General features: G+C 51.7%; 1 protein-coding gene across 1 annotated transcript in view; it reads right to left on the reverse strand.

Annotated features, from left to right (window-relative positions):
• The window catches only part of NKAIN1 (sodium/potassium transporting ATPase interacting 1), a 205232-nt gene extending 195675 nt beyond the window's left edge, over window positions 1–9557 (reverse strand). The window contains exon 1 of the mRNA XM_074976065.1: window positions 9504–9557. Coding sequence (XP_074832166.1) covers window positions 9504–9557 — 54 coding nt within the window. The remainder of the gene's footprint in view (window positions 1–9503) is intronic.
• Between the last annotated feature and the right edge of the window lie 12616 nt (window positions 9558–22173).

A 22173-nucleotide genomic window follows, 5' to 3' on the forward strand; every position in this document is an offset into this window, starting at 1 on the left:
TCCGAGTGAAGGGGAAGCAGGGCCCAGGAGGCGGGAGCAGGGCCAAGGCCCGCCACAGTTAAGCCAGCCGTTTCCAGGCTCCCCATCACTCTCCCTGGTTTTCCTTCCAAGGCGCTGCTAAGCAGGGTTGTGGAGAGACACACTGAGCCCCTCAGGTGGCTCTGGAGGTCCAGGAGGGGCAGGACTGAGGTCTAGTCTCCCCAGCCAGACCGTCCGTGTCCCCGGACTACACCGCCCATGGCTGCAGCAGCGCCTCAAAGTGGGGTGGTGTCATGGAGCCCCAAACGCACGTAAACCTCCAGGCACTACAGCAGCCACCCTCTGTCTGGGGTTCGCCCCTCAGGTACATCCCTGCCCCAGCTGTGGGTCCCGTTCCTCACAGAGCTGGACACTCCTGCCTCCAGCACTCCACTCTTGTGCTTTCTCCAGGCCGCCCATACCCAGGCACAGCCTCTTCCCATCGGGGGTTCGCTCCATGCAGCTGCTCAGCTCTCCTCCTGCTTCCTCACCCCGCAGCCTCCTTCCTGCTCCCAGATCCCCAGCACTCTCCTCCCTCTGGCCTGGGCCTCTAGCAGGCCACACCAGCGGGTAGTACCAAAGTCTCCTTCCCAGCTGCCTCTGGCAGGCCCCTCTATGCCCTCCTAGCGTGCCACTCCTGCCAGGCCTTGGGAGCCTGCCCTCTGCGTCAGACCTGGGACCCTTGCACCAGCAGCTCAGGGATTTACTCTCCCAGCCAGGACTGCTCCTTTCCTGGACTGCTTCCTACACCGCCTGCGACAGCTGCTCCTTGCACACCACAGCACCTCCCCGCTCCTGTTGCTGGGTCCCTGGCTCCACAACAGCCACGCCTGTTTCTGCCCAGGTGAGCTTCTTCACCAGTTAACCCTCAGTCACTGCACCCCAGCTCCTCCCCTCCAGGCACAGCTTATGTCTGCCTGGCCTCTTGCCCATACGGACTCTTCCAGGGCAAGTGTGTCCTGAGCACAGACCCCAGGAGCCCTGACAGTCTCCATCTGTCTGTATCCCGAACACGGCAAAGGCTCCCTAAGGCAAAGTGACTTACGTTTTCCTTGCAAAGTCACTTACTTAAACATCAATCCCTTTCACCCGGGACTGGTGTGAGAACAGTTTGTCCAGTGAGACTGTAAGGTCTGTGAGTCACGGACACTCTCTTGCTATGAGTTTTAGCACTGTGGAGACCCGACCTTGGATAAAGCTGCTAGCGCTGATGGTAATACAAATAACAGCCGCTTCCTTATTCCCTCAAAGGGTGGAATTTCCCCCAACCATCACCAGCCTCCTACTCCATCAAGCACCAGCAATAGATTTATACCCTGACATTGCATAGTGCCCAGAGCTACACACAGGAGCCTTCTACGACTCACAGGGAGGAGAGGTGATTCCTGGCTCCCCAGTGGTACACAGCGCTCAGAGACCCTCAAGCCATGGCAGCAACAGGCAGAGAAATGCTATTTTTGGTCATTTTGAAAGGTCTCTTAATAATACATTGCTCTGAATTGCTGCCTGGCCTCATAGGTGGAGGAGACAAAAACTGTGTCAATAAAGCAGGTTAAAACAGTGTTTCCAGAGCGTACGGCACACAGGCAGGGGTGGGGGAGCTACATATCCATTCAGACCTTCACTGTTCCGGGGTAATGAGCCCTTCTCAGACATATGCCAATAAAACCTTTACAGCAGGCCATCAAGCCATCTCCGTGCATCAAGTATCCAGAAGTGTGTGCTAGCTAGCTACCCTGTATCTATCTATCTATCCATCCATCCCCACACATCCCAGCTATCTGTCTGCCTATACACACATTGTAGTCCTGCCTACATTGCCCACTGTGCGTCTTCTGCGTGTTCTCTGGAGCACCTGGTTTTATCTTGGGCACTGTAACACCAACGGTGGCTAACCACTGCTGCCACTAGCACCTGCCCTCCTGCCACCCGGCTTCCTCCTGTCCAGAGCTTCCTGAGGAAACTGCCTTCTGGGCTGACCACACCATCAATCTCTCCAGCCTAAGCCTGCGTGCACTGCTTCCTGCCATGCCAGTCAATGTGGCACATGTCCTTCTCAGCCTCATGCAAAGTCTGGTGTCTTGATGGCCCTGAGCCTGCCTTGTCGTTGCTGTGGCTGCTGCGTCCCCCAGCCCGGCTGAAAATGTTTCGTGGAGAAATCTCGGGGCCATCCATCCATAATGCCATTTGTCAGCTCCCAACACAATTTCCATGGCAACAATGCAAATGTGAAAGCATTCCATAATCATTAGGGAGCGGAGCTGAGCAGTATAAACAGTGACTGCAGTAGATTACATGCCTATTATGAACAGTCGCGGCTCCTGAGCACTGGTAATTATACCTAATTGTGCATTTAATTGTGTAATTGAAAACCCACATATAAAGTTCAGCCTGGGCTTCTTCCCTGCTCCCCCTCCAAGATACAGGGAAAGGTGACTGGGACAGAGCCTGAAGCCACAGGGCAGTGCTAGGCCTGTGCCTCTTTGCAATCATTCACGCCCCACAATTATGCACTGGCTGCCACAGAAACTGGGCCTGGCCAAAAGCTTCCTGGGGATGGGAGAAGGGTCTCCTCCCTCATGGAACGTCAGCCATAACAACATGGCAGGCGCTTGCAGCTGCCCAGGGCGGCAAGCAGCTGATGTTCACTAGGTGAAAGTGGGAGCATTGTCCAGGCCCAGAGTGTGGAGGCAAAGCCTGATGGGCCTGAATCAGGAGTGACCTCAGTGCAATCAGTGCCAGCAAGCCAGGGCAAGTGGAAGCAGGAAGAGGCCTGCAGAGAGGAAGAGGAAGCGGGGGACACACCCACATGGACAGTGCAGTGCAGGCTTGCTGGTACCCGGACTGTTCTCAGGCTGCCTGCCTTGAATCCAGACAATGTAACGCAAGCTGATACCTGCAGTGTGCCCTGACCATACTTTCTCCTTAGCAACAAAGGCCTGATTAGCTCCCGATTATGGCCCCATCCTGCTCTCGCACTCATGTTTTATGCCTGTGGATCCCTGCTGACTCTGGTGGAATTATTACAGATTTGAACCTTTGTGTGCGAGATCAGAACCTGGCCCAAGGGGCAACCAGCGGGTTCAGAAAAGTACCAAGTGATTGCAGCTCCCAGCCGCCTGCAGCCCTTGCTGACCACCGTCTGTACAGGAAGCAACTTGACCCAGGCACAGGCCCCCTCCTCCAGGGAGTGCCATGGGAATGTCCGACAGGAGATGCACACAGTGATTGTACTGCACTCCTCCCTGCGGCGGCTGGGCCTTGCTGAGGGACGGCGGCGGGGAGCTGGCCACACTACGTGATATTACCGCTCACAGCCTCCTCGTGTGGGCACTGGTGGGAGTGACCTAGCCAGAATGTGGCTCTCAAAGTGTTGCCTGATTTAGACTTCTTCCAGAAACAACTGACAGAAGTTCCCTGGTCTATTAGATCTGCAAACCCGACTGGTCAGATCTGTCCTGGAGCCTTGAGCCTAGAACTCCAGAAAAAGGCAAGACCTAGTCCTGATGCCAGAGATTCACTGACGTCACTGGGAGTTTGGGGGTCACTGGGGTCCACCTGCTTCTAGCCATGGGGCTACTTCAGAGGAAGATAAAAGCCTTCATCTCACATACCTGGCTAGCCACACAGTGCAGCACATGGGCAAGTGGAGAAGCAGCTGGAACAGCTGTGAACAGGACAGATCCAGAAGCGAGAGATTCAATTCCTTTACCTGAACTGGCAAATCTGCCAATATGTGAAAAGTTCATCATGATCCTAACATTTCCCAGGCCTTTCTGAATTCCAGCCACAGCAGGGGACTCAACGGTATTGCATTTGCATATGAGAGGGGAAGTGACAGAACTCTTCCTAAACTCCGCCCACAACTCCCTTTCCAAGGCCTGGAGGCTGATCATTAACTGGGTTGACATTCAGTCATTACCACCAGGTGTTAGTCAACATACCGAGCTGCATGCTGAGCACACCGCAGAAGGGCAGGTTGAAGGTTTTCTTTTCACCCACAAGAGCTGAAAACTTTCTTCTTTTTTAAAGATAATTTAAATTCTCTAAATGCTGGTCCCGTGAACAGCAAAGAACCAGCAAAACCCAGGCCCAGCCTTGTCTGAATGAATTCAGCAGCACAGCTGCCATCAAGCAGTACTATTCCCACCTACCACGCACACCCCTTGGCAATTTTGAGACAGCATCCAAACAAGTTTTGATGTCACTACAATCGTCAGGATATAAACTCTTTGGAGCTAGTCCCCTCCAGGCCCATCTCCTCTTCAGGACAAACCTCCCTGGTGTGCATTTTAACTGTCTGTTTTCTTGCTCTGCTGCCTTTTAGTTAAACACACGTCTGGGAACATATCCTGGCTCTTGTTGCCTTTCCCCCGTGTGACAGAGCCTCATACTTTTCACCTCTCGATCTCCTAGTGGTTTGCAAAGATGGCAGAGCATCAATAGGTACTTATCAATGACAAGGAGAAAGCAAGTAGAAGTTACCCGAGGTTACACAGCAGGTGAGCAACAGTGCTAGGCACAGACCTGGATCCTAACTCCAATGGCTGTGCACCTCACCTGAGTCACAGTGCCTCTCTGTTCAGATTCAGTCAATAGCTTACGAACAGGTTTCAAAAGTGATGGCTCCTTTGGATGCCTCTGTTTTTCCTGTAGCCAATTTGAGGTCTTGCAGCCCTGCTTCTCAGATGTGCTAAGTGCCCCTGCTCCCAGTGACCGACTGTACAGATCATGTGCCCTCTCTGGGCCTCAGTTTCCCCATCTGCAAAATAGTCCTAATGATATTTACTCCCTTTGTAAAGCATTTGGAGATGCTGGGTGGAAGGTCCTCTGTAGTGTATGTTAGGACTTCCCCTTGGCGGAGAGCTGGCTACACTGCAGTTTGGAGGTATGGTCCAAGCAAAGGTAGACGGCTTTGAGCAGTCTGCACTCTCTCTGTTGGCACTCTCAGCTCAGAGGCCCACACCCCACTCCCAGGGAGGCGCTGTGCCCCAAGGACAGACTTTGTGCGGGAGGAGGAAGACAGAGAACAAGCTCCCCGCAGTTTGAATCAGCTCCCTGGGAGGAATCTATGACTCACAAAACCCATAACCCCTCAGCGTTTCCAAGCCCAGCCCCTGCCCGTATGGCCAAAGCAAAGAATGACAACAAATACCCACTGGTGACCTCTGCCATCACAGACACCCAGGGACAAAGCCGGGCAATCACTATCGCAGCCAGGGTGAATGCTCCCAGGGCATGGCCTCTGTCCCCAGCACACTCCATCTCCTCTCAGCCAGACAGACGCATGCACCGGATCGCACCCACCTCACCCTGAAAAAAGGCTGTGTTGAGACCTCCCCGATTGCTGAGCTGATCTAAATAAATGGAAAGTCCAATTCTCCCATGGCATTTGGAAAGCAAAAAGGGAGCAAAACGTTGTCCAGTAAAAACTCCCATCTAGTTCCAATAACAACACCCCGTATGTTACCATAGCGATAACAATCGGTTATGGAGTAAAATTTGAATAATAGCAGAGCACCAAGTGACGGAGTCTAAGGCCAGCCGAGCACCACCAACCCGAGCGCCTGTCCAACACAGACTGCTGCGCCGAACCCAGCCCAGAGAAACAAGGCAGGGCTTGAGACACAAGACAAGGAACCTCAGGGGAGTTTACCAATATCATAGGCAATAACGATGGGCGGGGGCAGATCAAAGGACAGTCAGGCGGGCCCTGTATTTCATTATTTTAAAAATGAACAAGCCACTCCTCATCCTCCAGTCGCTTGAGTGTATTTTCTACTTTAATTCCCCTCCTTTCTCCTGTCTCTGGCAAACCCCAATCACCAGCGTGCCACTCCGGTGTTCACAGAATACCCCTGTCCCCGACAGCAGTGAACTGAGCCCTGCCACAGCTCCCAGGAGCCGTCCGTGCAAATATCCCTTGTTTCATGGATGTTGCATGTTTCCCGCCCAGCTCTGTGCAAAGCCAGAAAGTAGTGACCTCAACACTTAAGCCTGGAGGAGCTGGAGTTGTAGAGAGAGCTCCATGCGAGGCAGGAAGGTATTCTGCAGCCTTCTGAGCATCCCACCTGTGTCGCGCCCTGAGCAGGTGGAGAGGCAGGAAGGAATTGATAGCCCCGTTTTATATCTGGAGACCGACAGCCCAGAGCCGGGAGCAGCAGAGGGTTTACAGGCTGCGTTAGCATGTGCTCACACGTGTGCTTTCAAAGGCTACCCCAGACGTGTGGTGCTGGAACATTTTTTACAGTGGGGTTTTGAAAGCCACCCTCAGCCCTTAGTCGGCAGCCAGAGCCCAGCACGAGGGGACAGGAGCAGAGCCCCAAGCGTGGGTCCAGTGCCCACGCACCAGACACACCACCCTTAAAGCAAGCTACACTGACTAAAGTGCAGCACTAGAGCCAGCCATGCTGACTCCTAGCCAGTCCAGGCCAGGCCCTGAAGGGGTAAGTGAATTGACCGTAGCACCTCAGGAAGTCTGTGGCAGAGTCAGGAGTTGAACTCAGCTCTTGGTTCAGAGCTTTATCCACAAGGCCGCCTGTCCTCCCTCCCCTCTGCCAGCTCATTGTCTGTGTGAGGCCATGTTTGGTGCTGGGTAACTGAGGGGCACCTTGTGCATGGCCAATCCCATCCCAAGGGTCTCACTCCTGAACCCCATCATGCTCGTCATGTCCCCAGTCTGACACTTGCCATTGGCTTTGCTTCATCCCCATGGCGAGGCAGGGTACAGCCAGCCAATCCATGATTACTATTTATTAGATATATGACCATATCACCTAGAAGCGTGAGCCATGGACTAGGCCCGATGGCGCTAGGTGCTGTACAAACACTGCATCTTTCATTCTGGGCCAGTCAGATGTCCTGTACGAGGCTAACACAACGAGGCCGTTTAATGTCTCATAATGCTCCCCTTTGAATTAGGTGAATGGAGTCCCTGGCATGGGGAGTAAAGGCGCAGCGGGGAGGGGGGCAAGGACAGGGGACCTCATTATCCTCCATCCATCTCCACAGTGCCGCTTGGTCTCCTCCATCTCTCCCTTGCTCAGGCTGGCTTGCTCCACGCTCCCACAGCCCGTAGCCCCAGGAGAGCAGAGCTGCCTCATCAGTGGCCATCTCTCTTTTTGCTTTCATCTTCAGTCCCGCTTCTCTTGGAAGCCTTTGATAATGAACGAACAAACGCAGTCAGATAATTAGCAATGAGGTCAGGCACCTGCCAGCACTCTGCGCGCCCTGACTCCCCCCTCCAATCACGGACCGCCTTTCACAAAACCAAACTCAGTTGTGCTTCACTAATCAAGTTGCCAGTCCACCTATTGGACAGCAAAGCTTCCCAGCCTCCTGTGCTGTTCCTTAGCTTGCACCCCTGGGCCCTGGTACCTCTGGGCCATTACTGAATCGCCAGGGGTGGTATGTAGGACACATTGGGGCATGGGGGTTTTTCACCTGCCTCTAGAGCACCACAGAGGTTAGCCACATAATTGTACCTTAGGTGGAGCTGGGCTCCCAACAAGAGCTGGACCAGAGGCTGTTTCTGTGGGCCAGAGGCCTCCAGCAAAGGACCGTTGCAATGGCCAGCGGTAGAGCCCGGCCCTTCCCATTTCAATGTGGGTGATTTAAGACCTCAGGAAGGAAGTTTCAACAGAGACAACACAGTCAATAAACATCATCTACTGCCCTTTTCTCAGCCCACCGTCCCTGAATGCTGCAGCTCCGAAAGGTCACTCTCCTGGGCCTTCTCCCGGGGTAGTTTTAATGCCATGTACCACCATGGTACGCACCATTCCGGTCTTGGTGTCTCTGACAATACCCAGTAAATGGCAGAGGTTGGTGGGTGGCCTGTTCCGCGGGTGAGGCAACCTCTTCTGAAGGGCTCTTTCTAAGGGATAGATGGATTTTCACCTCAAGCCATTGGGAGATACCTGGTTTCACTGGAGCAGAGTTTGGACACTTTCTCATTACATCTGCTGGAAACCTTGCTTCAAGTTTAGCCAAATAAAGTTTTTCTGTGAAGACTTGGCAACAGCTTTGCCAGCCCTGGGAGCCTTTCCCCCTCTAAAAGGGACAACCTCTTCTCCCTGTAACGACCTGCATGATTTGCCCTTAAAACAGACACCAGCGATGCTTTCTGGGGAATTCTGGATGGGTGTAACAGGGACGACTCCAGGACAGAGAAATCATCCAGGGTTCGTTTTACATCTTTGTCAGATTAACCTCCTGCAAACATACACGCGGGATTTTTATAACGAACATTCTCACACGCAGGCAAATCAAAGCTGAAGACTTGGAGGAACAAAATGCAGTCGGCGAGAGAGCCTCACGGCCTGGGGATCAAAAGGAGGTTTCTAGGGGACATGGCAGAACTTTAGTGGGAGCATCAATGGTAAGTTCCCCTCTAACAAGAAAGCCTTTTCCGGCTTACTGTGCGTCAATGCCAGGTAAGCCTCCCAGACAGTCACCAGCTATTACACATCATTGTTACATGATTCACTTTCATGTTTCCCACATCCTGCCGCGAAGACCCTGGTCCCCCCTGAAATTTGAAAATCATTAACTTCTTTGGTGTCTACTGAACAGCGCATTGGGCTGAAAAGCAAACTACGCAATCCGAATGCTAATGTGCCCTCACGACGTTCCCGTGTGGATATGAGTATTTGCTACATTGCCTTTGTATGCCAGGCTCTCTCTTAACCGTGATTACCACAACCCTGATATACAGCATCTTGCTGCTGCGATCAGCTCCTATGTTGCGGGCAGATTGGCCACAATCTCTGGAATGTACTTATTTTCCTAGGCCAGGCTCTGTGAACCCCTGGATTGCCAGAGAGGTGATCCAAATTCTAAGGTGTTTTGCTCCATGTGAGTTTCCCATCTATCCAGGAAAAGCGCCATGATAGCGAATTATTATCTTCCCGAGTCTCGCTGCCTCAGAAACCCTCCTGACAGCCCACACGCTGGCATCAGCTGGCCCCTGCTACTGTACCCTGTCACCAGGCTGAGCAAGATTGATCTGCGCGCAGCGAAAAGCAGGGCACACAATTATGGCAAATACCAACAGTCCTATTAAAAGGAGCTCTGTTTATCTGCTCTCTGGCTCTCCCCAGAACGCCTGTGCCTCCCAAGCTACCTGGCACTGCACGCACCCGACGGAGCCCCTCCGCAGCAGGAGAGTCCACAAAGTACTGGCGGAGCCCTAAGTTTTGCTGCTGTCATTGTCCTGGTCCCTAAAACCAGGAGGTTCTGCCCAGGGAGGCCTCGGCCACCCAGCCTCGGGGACAGCGTATTGGAGGCAGCTGGAAGCAAAGATCCCACCTGCTCCAAGGCACTGGCCACACAAATGCCGCTCCGGGGCGCCCCCTCTGACTGGGGCTGGGGGCATGGAACCGCCCCTCGCCCGGCCTGGCAGCAAGGTGACAGCCCGGCAGCGGTGCCACTGACGGCGCCGCCAGCCACCAAGCCCGCCCGGCCGGAGGAGCAGACACACTTACCAGCTGCAGGCAGCAGAATCCGACCAGCGTGCAGCGCCCGTTGCATCTCCCCATGGTTCCCCAGCCGGAGCCGGCCGCGTGCCCCGCACCGACCAGCGCTGCCTGCCCCCAGCCTCAGCAGCCCTGCCGCGGCCCGGAGCAGTCCCGCGCGGCGAGCATCAGGGTCCCCAGCCCTCTGCCAGAGCCAGCTCCGCCGTCACAGCCGCGCGCCCGGCTCGCGGGGGCCGCCCGGGGAGCACCGACGCTGCAGCGGCCCCCACCGGGGCATTTTTGTCCCCCCCCCGCCGCCGCCTGCTACAGCTCGGCCCGGGCTTGCCCCATTCCCAAGGCGCGGGGCCCGGCGCGGCCGCTCAGCTCCTGCTGCCCATCTCCCCGGCGCTGCTGTGCGATGGCTGAGCGGAGAGGAGCGGGGCGGGGAGGGGGACGGGCGGAGCAGCGCCCCTCGCTCCGCGCGGCGCTGCCCCTTTATCCTTACCCCGCCCCCGCCAGGGCTGTGCCGGGGGGGAGCGGGATCGGCACAAGCAAAGCTGGGGAAATAATGCAGCCAAGCGGCTTTCCCCAGCCCTGGCGCACGTGGCTGCGGCGCGTCTCGGGGCGTGGAGAGGCCAGAGCGGAGTTCTGCGCCTCTGCCCCAGGCTGGGCAACAAAAGCGTTGCGGGCTTTGAACTTCAGCCCCGTCTGCACCTGGGGGCTGGGCTGCGGAGGCGCCGCCTGGGGCGGAGAGGAGGGCGATGTGTTTGTTTAGCTCTCTTTGCCCTGTTAAGAGCAACCCAGAGGTCGCCCTGTTCGTCTGTACGCCAGCAAAACCAGCCCGCAGCCCTGTAGCGCTTCAGGGACTAACAGCATAATTTATTAGGCGATGAGCTGTCCCGCGGCAGACCCACTTCCTCAGATCAAGGGCATTTCCAGGCCAGACTGAAATGATATCGCACAGAGGTTAAAATAAAATAAAAACTGACCAATCAGATACGTGGACTTAAAGGTGGGGGAGGGGAGAGATACTAATAGTCTTGCCTGAGATCATGAGGAATACCAAAGAAAGGGACACAGGCCTCCTAACACCTGAGATAATTGCTATGTCTGTTGCGCCCTAGTGTTAACGTATAGAACGTGAGCATGAACTCCACTTCACACATCTCCCCTTGTAATCTGCTGTCAAAGTTTCTTTGTTCTAGGACACATATTATTGGGTTTTTAACAATATGGCCCAGTCCATTGAAATGATTGTTGACAGGTTTATGTGTGTTAAGGTTCCTAATGTCTGTTCTGTGTCCATTCATTCCTTGGCAAAGTGTTTGCCTGCTTTGTCCAGTGTACATAGCAGAAGGGGCATTCCTGGCACATGATGGCATAAATAACACTGATTGAGGTACAGGAGAATCAGCCCCTGATCTTGTAATTAACATGGTTAAGTCCAATGATGGTATTTCCAGAATAAATATGTAGACAAAGTTGGCAACGGGTTTTGTTGCAAGGAAAAGTTCCAAAAGTAACATTAGTATGGTAGGAGGTAAGAGAAATCCACTTAGCCCTTGAAATCTATGGAAATCCCCCTGGAAAATCCTGTCAACTTTACTTCCTTTCCCAGTCATCAGCTTGGCATTTGTAAAATTTCCCGGGGAGGATACAGAGCTCCCAAAGCTCACAGAGCAATGGTTTGCAAAACAATGCTCTTGATTTGTTATTCTCCCCTCCCTGCCCTACAAATTGCAGCACTATGGGGGTGGGGGGTAGGGGGGCAAGCCCAGTAGATCTGAGTGATGAGAGCTGTGCAGTCAGGGTGAATGTGGCATGGTGCTCGTACGCCTGATGCCCAGTTCTCCTGTCATTTGTCCTGTTTAAAAGGAAAGGATTTAGGGGGAAGTTTTCCAAGGCATCTGTTCAGTTTAGGGGTGCAGGTCTCACGAAGAGTCCATAGGACAGTGCTTCTAAATCCTCTTAGAAAACGCCCACTTCCACTTCACAGGGGATAAAGACTTCAGGGTTTAATTCAGTTTTCTGTCCACCTCAAACCATTCACTCCACATTTTCAACCCCTAAGGCACAATTCATCTGCTTCAGTGTTTGCAGGATAAGAGCCTAACATTTCACATGCAGGCTGGCAGGTGCAACACATAAGCAGAGTATGTGTTATATCACACTCTATTGACTGGCCTGCTAGAGGATAACAGTCTGCTAATGCTACAGGCTGATGGAGTTACTCTGATAGTTCAAGCAGGGATTGGCAAGAGCGGAGGTTCCCCGCGGACAGGTCATACCGAGGGCCATTACACATCCACACACCATCTACTTGAGGAACTACTTGCTTCTGCTCGGGACCTTATTCACTCAGATACACCATCTGATTCCCAACCTGGATTATTCTATTTACTTTCCAAAATCCACAAACCTGGAAACCCCAGATGCCCTATCATTTAGGGTATTGGCACCCTTAGTACTGGCCTATCCAGTTATGTAGACTCTCTCCTCAAACCCTATGCCACCAACACTCCCAGCTATCTCCGAGATACCTCTGACTTCCTGAGGAAATTACAAAACATCAGAAAACTTCTTGACAACTCCATCCTTGACACCACGAATGTAGAGGCTCTCTACACCAATAATCCACATGAAGATGGACTACAAGCAATCAGGAATATCATCCCTGATGGTACCACAGCTAATCTGGTGTCTGACCTCTGGAACTTTGTTCTCACCCACAATTATTCCCGATTTGGAGACAATTTATACCTCCAGATTAGTGGAACTGCTATGGGCACCGGCATGGCCCTACAATATGCTAATATATTTATGGCTGACTTGGAATAACAATCCCTCATCTTTTGTCCCCTATTACCCCTCTTTTACTTACGATACATTGATGACATCTTTATGATTTGGACACATGGTAAAGAGACTCTAGAAGAATTCCACAGAGACTTTAATGACTCCACCATCAACTTATGCCTTGACCACTCCACACAAGAGATACATTTCCTGGACATTACAGTACAAATCACTGATGGCCTGATCAATATCACTCTCTACTGGAAACCCACTGACTGCTACACTTACCTACATGCTTCTAGCTTCCATCCTGCACACACAATCACATCTGCTCTGATCCTGCTGACAGAGACCGAAAACTATAAAATCTCTACCAAACATTCATAAACCTAAATTAGCCACCCGGAGAAGTTAAAAAAAAAAAGACAAATTGACAGGGGCATATGAATACCCTGAAGCAAATTACTCCAACATAGGCCCAAAAAGCCAGTAACAGAACACCACTTGTCATTACCTACAGCCTCCAACTCAAACCACCGCAACGCATCATTAGAGACCTACAACCTATCCTAAATCATGATGCCACACTCCAGAAGGGCCTAGGTGACAACCTCCCAGCCTTATGAGGATTCTCACTAGCAACCACAGGCTATACCACAATATTACTAATCCTGGAACTTTTCTTTGCAACAAGCCCAATTGCCAGTTTTGTCCACATATCTATTCTGGAGGGACCTAACCACATTACTTACAGAATCAAGGGCACTTTCTCCTGTTCCTCAACTAACATCATATATGCCAACAATGCCCACATACCATGTATGTGGGACAGACTGCAAACACTCTTCAACAAAGAACGGACATAGAACAGACATCAAAAAACTCCAAATACACAAGCCTGTCAGCCAGCACTTTAATGGATGGGCCATTCGGTTAAAGGTCTGAAAGTTTGCATTCTACTGAAAAGGGACTTTAACAAGCGTCTGCAGAGGGAATGCTCAGAACTAATATTCATATTCAATAGTAACAGAGGGGTAGCCGTGTTCGTCTGTACTCCAACAAAACAAAGCAGCAAAAACGTAGCACTTTAAAGACTAACAAAATGATTTACCTGGTGATGAGCTTTCATGGAACAGACCCACTTCTTCAGATCAATTGAAGCTCATCACCAAATAAATAATTTTGTTAGTCTTTAAAATGCTACGTTTCTGCTGCTTTATTCATATTCAGTTTTGACACATTAACATGTGGTTTGAACAGGGACAGCTATTACCTGACCCATTATAAGGACTCTTTTACATACTTTGATGTTTTATCTAACTCTTAACTTCCCCGCTGCTGCCATCCCTCTGCTCTTCTGATTTGCCACCCTTGTTAACAATTTTTATGATTTGTCAACCTTGATAACAATTTTTGGACCTCTGTGCTGTATATACTGAGTCTGTTCTGGTATGGCTATGATATGAAGAAGTGGGCCTGTCCCGCAGAAGCCCATCACCTAATAAATTATTTTCTAGTCTTTAAAGTGCTACATGACTGCTTTTTTGTTCTGGTAGAATACAGACTAACACGACTGACACTTTTGCCTGTGTACTGGGAGTGCTTTAGCAGCCTGCTCTGCATGTGCAAATGCAGTTTGCATATATATGGCTCACTTTCTGCACGTGAATAAACTTGACTGCAAAAATGTCACATGGGCATCAACCCAAGAAAACATCACTAAACTGCGGATGGGACACGAATGTGCCAGGCCAGAGGGGTGGGGAGGGAGGTTGAAAATGCTGCCTCCTGCTCCATTTCCTGTGGGATGGGGAGGGGAGAGGAAATCTTTAGCTGTGAATGGATACACTTCTGAAAAATAACAACAGCTTCTTCACAACAGGATTCTGTCCAGTTCACAGCTGCTTTTTAAAATATGTCTATGGGCCATCCTACTTCCAGGATGGATAAATCAGAGAAACAGTGGTCAGATCTTCAGCTGGAGCCAGTGAAGTTCTTTCTGCTGATTTTCATGGGCGTCAACCTAAGAACACATCACTAACCTGCGGATGGAACACCTGTGCACCAGGCCAGGAGACTGGGGGGGTTGAAAAAACTGCCTCCCACTCCCTTTCCTGTGCGATGGGGAGAGGAGAGGAAATCTTTAGCTGTGAACAGATATGCTTTTGAAAAATAGCAACAGCTTCTTTACACCAAGATCCTGTCCAGTTCACAGGTGGTTAATTGAATTAGACCCCTGGTGTAAATCCATGAAACTCCACTGCGATCTACCGGATGGTTAACCGTGCTTGCCCTTATGCACTTGAGCCATCTCCTTGGCATCATGAAACTATTTGCACCATCAAGGAAAACTCAGAGAATGAAGCACTTGTGGGATCAGGCCTGCAAAGGATGGCTGATGCCTAAAGCAGGAGAACTATCCCTCTTCTTAGCAATCACCCAGCCACAAAACTGTTTAATTTGAACCCCATTCACCTACCTCTTCATTAAATACTGAAAATAGAATAAAGATTCTAGGTTTATTTCTGTCACCCCTACTCAGGAGGAATATCTGGAACCCACACTCAGATAGGCAAAGTGCTGTGTGGTGGAAACAGCACTAGAATGTGATGCAGGAGACCTGTCACAGCCACCAACAGGCCTCAGGCAAGTCACTTTAATCCCTCCATGCCTCAGTTTCCTCTTCTGTAAAATGGGAGCAGTGGTACTGACGTTCTTTGTAAAATACCTTGACAGCTCCTGACGAGAACATGAAGTATCATTATTGTTACTCTCAGGGATTTCAGTAGGGTGGGTGTAAGTTCTATTTCATACCCCAGGCCAAGGAACTTACACTCCAATGAAATATAAATGGTATGCAGGCCTCATACTAGTCCTCTGCGTGGGGGTGGAAAGGACTAAAGAGCTCATCCTCCTCTACCTCCTCAGTGATTGCCAGCCAGCCCTTCCCAGCCCACCCTGTCTCCTGCACTGAGAGGTTATGAAAGGTTCTAATCACCACCATCATCATCTAAAAGGCACTCAGATATTAAATAATGAAAGTGATAAATCCAGCACAATGGTGCTGGGGTTTCTGGCCAGCTCTCAAGCAGGTGGAGGGAGAAGAGAGCCTTGTAAGGAATCAATTTTAGATTAAAAAGGTCGATATACCACGACAAGCCACTTAACTGGGAGCCAAGGAGATTACTTCATTTGTAAATGGTGGGAAGGTGGGGAGAGAAAGGGTTCCAGGTTCTGTGGCTCATTTGCTTTTCGACTCCCAACCTCCTTCCAGCACTTACCCCTGTATATAAGTTGAGAAAAAGAAAATGGATGACATGCAAATTATGGGGGAAATAATGGGAGGAAATTAAATCAGGGTCACATTATTCATTCATGGAGATGGGAAGAAGCTGTGAAGATAAGAGCTTTGATGTACACAAGACACATTGTTTGGGGAAAGCTATTCTTTGTTAATATTGCTGGCTGTTTCAGATGGTAATGCGGCGCATAGGAGATGACAGCCCTGCTTCCAGCTGTCAGCTCGTTAGGGGAACAGTCACCCACTGCCACCAAAGGGACCCGAGAGTTTCAAGGCCCCGTCCTTTTGTGGAGGAATGGCAGTTTAAAGCAGGTAACCATAGCAAACAAGAATGCTTCATTTGCAGAAGGCCTTGAGAATGTCTGATTCAAGCGGAATTAAAGAAACCTAAAACCTTCAGACGAGTTGTTGGCTTCATTGATTTGTTTAATATTTAGGTAATGGGCATTTGCATTTCAGTGTGATGGATATGGCAATGCTTCCCACACAGGCCCACAGCTGAAGGGCAGCCACCTCTGGGGTGAAGCACAGAAACTGTTTAACAGCTCACAGCAATGCTACAGAAGAGTTTCAATGTACACGTCATGAGTGTGGGAAAAAAATTGTGGTGGTTGAGTGAGACAACCTATATATTAAGTTTTGGCCAAGACCCAAACTGCCTCTTTTGCTGCATTCTGACCACGGAGCATGGAGACACCATTAAACCAGCTGAGCAAGGGAAGAGAGGCCCTTCAGGGGGCCCTGGTCTGGTCAGATGCTAAGTACACTCTGCTCCTCACACCCCATGGCTGAGCCATAATTGTGGCCAAAGAGGTGTGAGGGGTAGGGAGTGTCCATTAGGCCCTGGTCAAATTTTGTACCTATCACCCATTGCCTGAGCACCTGGAAGGCCCCACAGCGCTGCCGGAATGACAAGCTTTGTTCAGCGAGAGTCAGGGCCTTGGCATCCTAGTCCTAGTTCAAACAGCTCGGCGTGGGATCTTGGGCGAACCATTCAACCCAAGATTTCAAGTGGCCTGTGTCATGTGGGGTTGCAGACCTGACTCAGAAGAACTCAGAGCTGGGGAGGAGCCTTTTAAGGTCACCCTTTGATACAAACAAATGACATTCCATCCCATGGCAATGACAAACCCAGCGTCATTGGAGAGCACAAAAACCCAGGCTCCCCTCCTCAGTGTCCACATTACCCCTCTCTAACATGGAGGTGTCAGTACCAGTGCTCTGTCTCCAAGGGAGGGTGGTGAGGTTGCTACATCTTCAGCACCATCATCATTCTTTATTATATAGGCATCCCAGTGTTAGACCAGAGCCCTGCTGTGCTCGGCCCTGTGCAAAGAGGGCCGGAAGAGCTGGTCCCTGCCCAAAGAGCTGAATCATTAACCACAGAGGGTGCTAGAGAAGAGTTGTTATTGCAAAGGACAAAAGAGCAGGGCAGTGGTCTAAGGCTGGCAGCTTCTACATTCACCCAAGGACTGGAGACTGTTGGAGAAGTTAGCCCACAGGACATTCGTCCTGCCACCTGCTATTCCTGGCATCTATTTATATTGCTCTTGTTTATTTCTCCTAACTGCTCACAGGCTAACTAGGTACACCTGCATCTTGGGGAGAAAAGCAGCGGCTCCGTGACCTTATTGCAAAGCCCCGTCTCCATGAAACAGGCTTATTGCTTTGCTCCATTGCTTTCCATTTCGAAGGCAAATACGTTCTCTGGATTCAATCTCCCTCTCTGGTTAAACAGGGTGTGGAGCTGAGCCTGTCTCACAGATGAAAGAAACTGAGATGAATTCTTCCCTGAATGAACCTGGGGGCGGGTGTGATGCAGTGAAGCCCAAGAAATTGGAATAGCTTCCCAATAGCATTTCCCATGCACACGTACGCGCACACACACACACATGCTCAATTGCACAGCCACACATGTTCACACATGAAAGTGGAGAGCACTTCCCTGTCTTTCTCTGCCAGCTTCAGCTGTCCCCCATTAGTTCTGATCAGGCTCTATGGACGGGGGAGGCTGCCTGGCTGTTTGTTTGCCTTTCTCCGGCGTGGGAGACAGGACGGATGAAATGTTGCACATCTGTGTAATTCCTCAGCAAAGGCACAGCTCAGCGTACAGCCAGGCTCACATCCTGAGTGGTGCGAGCTGCGCCGTACAATAGCATTAGTGACCTCTGGTGATTGAAAAGGAGAAGTTAATGCACAGGCTGAGCCTGGTGCTCATGCAATCCCTGGCCCTGTCGCCATGCAGACCTGGAGAGGAGCCCTACAGCGCCCAGTGAGGAGCCGCAGTGATGAATGTGCAGCCTGGGGTGGGGAGTGGGGGCTTTAAAGGTGAACTTCAAAGCTTTTAAGTGAAAACAAAGCATCGCTTGCAGCTCTTGCCCAGGTGGAGAGTTAAAGAACCGCAGGAACTGGGGATGAAATCGGCCTCTGGTCACATCCAGATGAGCCCTCCCAGGCAGGACTATCCCCAGCGCCAGAGGGAAGCACTTTGCCAGCGTGTGGCTTGCTTCAGAGGTGCTAGAACCGCTCCTCCCATTCCCAGCTACACAACGCACCTTGGCATGCAGGCAGCCATTGCTGCCATGGACAAACGGGAGTGTGATAGCAGCTGGGAATGAGGAGGAGGAGGAGGCAGCCACCCCATGCGAACAGCAGCTCTCAGCCAGCCACTGCAGGACTCAGCTACCTCCTGTCGCTACAGCTTCACCCCGCTCCCTTTAAAGCAAGGGGCTCCCCCTCTTGCAGCCGGTCTCATGGATCTTGCTCAGCTCCAATAAATATAAATTTTCCCTCCTGCAGGGCAGCCCCTGGCATTGGCCTAAACCATCCCTCTCCTGCCTGTGGATCTGTGCAGGCCACTGAGCCGCCTCTTTGCCAAACCCCCTGTGTCGCTCTTTTCCAGGCCCATCCAGTCCCATCATGGGCAAAACTCACTGATATCCAGGGTGAGAGGCCAGGCTCCAAAGCTGCTTTCAGCAATCACCCTCTCCAGGGCCTGGACCTTTCCAGAACTTTGTGAGTTCTCTCCTGTTTGTTGGGATCCCTGGTAGGGACCTGTCAGGGGCCAGATCCTCAGCAGGAGTAAATCAGCACAACCCCTGCTAGTCTATAAGGTGCCACAGGACTTCTTGTTGGTTTTGAACATACAGACTAACTCGGCTACCTCTTTGATATTGATCTCAGGCTATAGCTCTTACAGCTGTCTTTGAACAGCAGGCCCAGGGAAGGTCCCTTTCCTCAGCTCAGCAGACTCTGTGTGGGGCAAAGCATCAGTCTGGGGCTCTCCTGCTCTGTCCCAGCCTGGTGGCTCCCTAAAATGAATGAATCCTTTGGGCCCACAAAAACAAAGATAGGTTTGGCTGGAGAAGACCTTCCTTTAAGGCAAAGATGCAGGCACTCAACCAACGCCAGGTAGGGGGAACCATCTTAGTGCCCCAGAGTGAAAATTACGTGTGACTCTGGGAGCACACATTCAGCTCCCATGACATGCTCTCCTGACTGCCCCACACAGACAGTCACACACATTCAGCTCCCATGCCATGTCCTCTTGGCTGTCCTGCACGGAGCTGCCCACACCCAGTCTGCTCTGTGTCCTTTTTCAAAGGCATCTGGGATGATCCTCCCATCAGGCTGGAAAGCTTGTCTTGTGCACTCAGCACCGAGAGAGATTCCCCAAGACAAATAGCTCCACCAAGTCTCGTCCTAGGAAACCCTGGACAGGGGCAACCCTAATACACGCAGAGCAGTTTATTGAGTACATCAGATACCCTTGCTGCAGCATTGCATGACTTGATCTCCTAGAATTCCAAATGATAACACACAGGACCGGTGCATGCGAACAGGGTGGTTGCTAACAGGAGGGAGTTTTGAGAGGGGAGTTTAGAGGGGGAGCTTAGAGGGAGCTAGTTACTTCTTCAGGTGTAAGAGGCAGCATCATCCCCAACTGCTGGCTGGAGCTGAGGGACCTGCTGCAGCATGAGGAGCTGGGGGGGCGAGATCGAGGGATGTCAGTGGTGGGCAAGTGGTTTGGAGGCGTCTGGTACAGCTGTGAGGATGGGAGCACCCACGGAGGCTGCTTGCGCCGTGCTGGCCCAGATTGCATGGCTTCCAGTTCCAGTCCTGTGCTCCCTGCATGCATGCGCCGCACCAGATCTGTGGGGCTCCAGGGACAGCCGTAGCCAGATGAAGAGTTGGTAGCTTTGGCTGGGACCCAGGGTGTGGCTGGGCTGCAAGATCAGCGCCTTCGTGGAGGACGTGGGGCTGCAGCAGCATGTGGCCAGGTGCGGAGAGGCCAGGGGAAGGGGGACCTGGGGGCAATGAGAATTGATAGGGGGCAGTGTGGTGCAGTTGGGAGACATGGGAGTGGATGGGGGAAAAGGGGACGGGGAGGGAGGACCTGGGGGGTGATGGTAGCCGATGAGAGGCAGAGGGGTGTGGAGGAGGGTCCTGAGGAGGTGAGGTGGTCGTCACGAGGAGCTTTGGGGACATGTGGCGCCAGGGAGGTGCAAGAGGTAGTGGGACCATACCCATGTTCTCCATGCCCCACTGCCTTGTGGGTTATCCTGGAAAGGAGCAAGGCTAAGAGAGTAAACCCTGACAGAAAATCCGGAGGGGAGTCCTAAGGCGGTTCTGTGCCAACTTCTGGCATTGACCCGGCAACTCCTGCAGCTGAGCTGGTACCAGACGTAGAGGTTATCCTCTCCTTTGGACTATATCAGTAAAGCCGAGAGGGGAACACTGGCGTCTGGGCAGCCCAGGGTCCCAATAATCGCCCAAGCTCGCGCCTGGAGAGGTACTCCAGCATCGCTAACAGCGTTGAACCAATATGGGAGGTAACAGTCACCGGTTATAAGCTCTTGCTCAATTGGCGTAGAGAACGAGCGCCAGGGGTTGCCTCCGACGGTGGGAGAGATCATCGCATCTCACTGGACAGTCACCGCCAGCCTCAAGCTGGGCAGCCCCCAGCCAATAGGGTACTGTCCTGCCACAGTTCACCTGCCTCACTGGGTGCGTGAGGCTTAAGGTTCCCAAACCTGACAAGTGACCTGAAATCTGAGCACCAGGCAAACCAATAAGAAAATCAACAAAAGGAAACCATCAAAGTTTTAAGCTTGCTTGCTGGAATGCGCGGCCCATGCTGACAGGTCTGACTGAAGATCTTCAGGACATCAGCGACACCCGAAAGACCGCTGTCATCGACGAGGAACTGAAGAGGCTCCAAGCTGACATTGTTGCTCTGCAAGAGACACGTCTCGCAGATTCGGGATCTCTAAAGGAAAAGGACTACACCTTTTTCTGGCAGGGTAAAGCCCGAGAAGAACCCAGGGATCATGGTGTTGGCTTCGCCATCAGAAACACCCTTCTACAAATGGTGGAATTAGTCATGGGTGGATCAGAAAAACTCCTTCAGGTCATACTTCAAACTCGCGCCGGTCCTGTCCACCTGATCAGCGTTTACGCCGCAACCCTGTATGCTGCACCAGAAGTAAAAGACAAGTTTTATGAAGTGCTTAGTGCTGCCATAGCGCAAATACCTGCTCACGAACAACTGTACATTCTGGGTGACTTCAGTGCGAGAGTTGGAGCCGATCATGACTCGTGGCCTTCCTGCTTAGGCTGCTTCAGTGTGGGAAAAATGAATGACAATGGACAGCATCTTCTCGAACTTTGCACATACCACAATGTGCATCACAAACACATTTTTCCAAACGAAGCCACAGCACAGAGTGTCGTGGAGACACCCACGCTCGAAACACTGGCATCAACTAGACATGGTCATCGCTAGACGTGATAACCTCAAAAACGTCCTTCTGACATGCAGCTCTCATAGTGCTGACTGCGATACAGATCACTCGTTAGTTTGCTCCAAACTCAAGGTGATTCCCAAGAAGCTGCACCGCTCTGAACCAACTGGAAGGCCCCGCATCGATGCCAGAAAGACAGCTAACTCAGAGAGAGCTGAAAAGTTCAGAACGACCCTCGAGGAGAATCTGCGCAGCAACCCTGGGGGTGCCAATGTGACATCCAGATGGCAGCATCTGAGGGATACAATGTACAACACGGCCTTGTCAGTGTTTGGAAGAAGAGATAGAAACACAAATGACTGGTTCGAAGCTAACTCCGATGAGATGATTCCAGCCCTCGAAAAAAAGCACGCTGAGCTCCTGGAGTACAAACATTCGCCAAGCCAGAATACCCTGCAAGCGCTCAGAGCAGCCAGAAAAACAGTACAGCAGGGCTACGTCTACACGTGCACCCAACTTCGAAATAGCTTATTTCGATGTTGCGACATCGAAATAGGCTATTTCGATGAATAACGTCTACACGTCCTCCAGGGCTGGCAACGTCGATGTTCAACTTCGACGTTGCTCAGCCCAACATCGAAATAGGCACAGCGAGGGAACGTCTACACGCCAAAGTAGCACACATCGAAATAAGGGAGCCAGGCACAGCTGCAGACAGGGTCACGGGGCGGACTCAACAGCAAGTCGCTCCCTTAAAGGGCCCCTCCCAGACACACTTTCATTAAACAGTGCAAGATACACAGAGCCAACAACTAGTTGCAGACCCTGTATATGCAGCACGGACCCCCAGCTGCAGCAG

This window comes from Carettochelys insculpta, chromosome 24 (assembly GCF_033958435.1).
Source record: "Carettochelys insculpta isolate YL-2023 chromosome 24, ASM3395843v1, whole genome shotgun sequence".
Taxonomy (NCBI): domain Eukaryota; kingdom Metazoa; phylum Chordata; order Testudines; family Carettochelyidae; genus Carettochelys; species Carettochelys insculpta.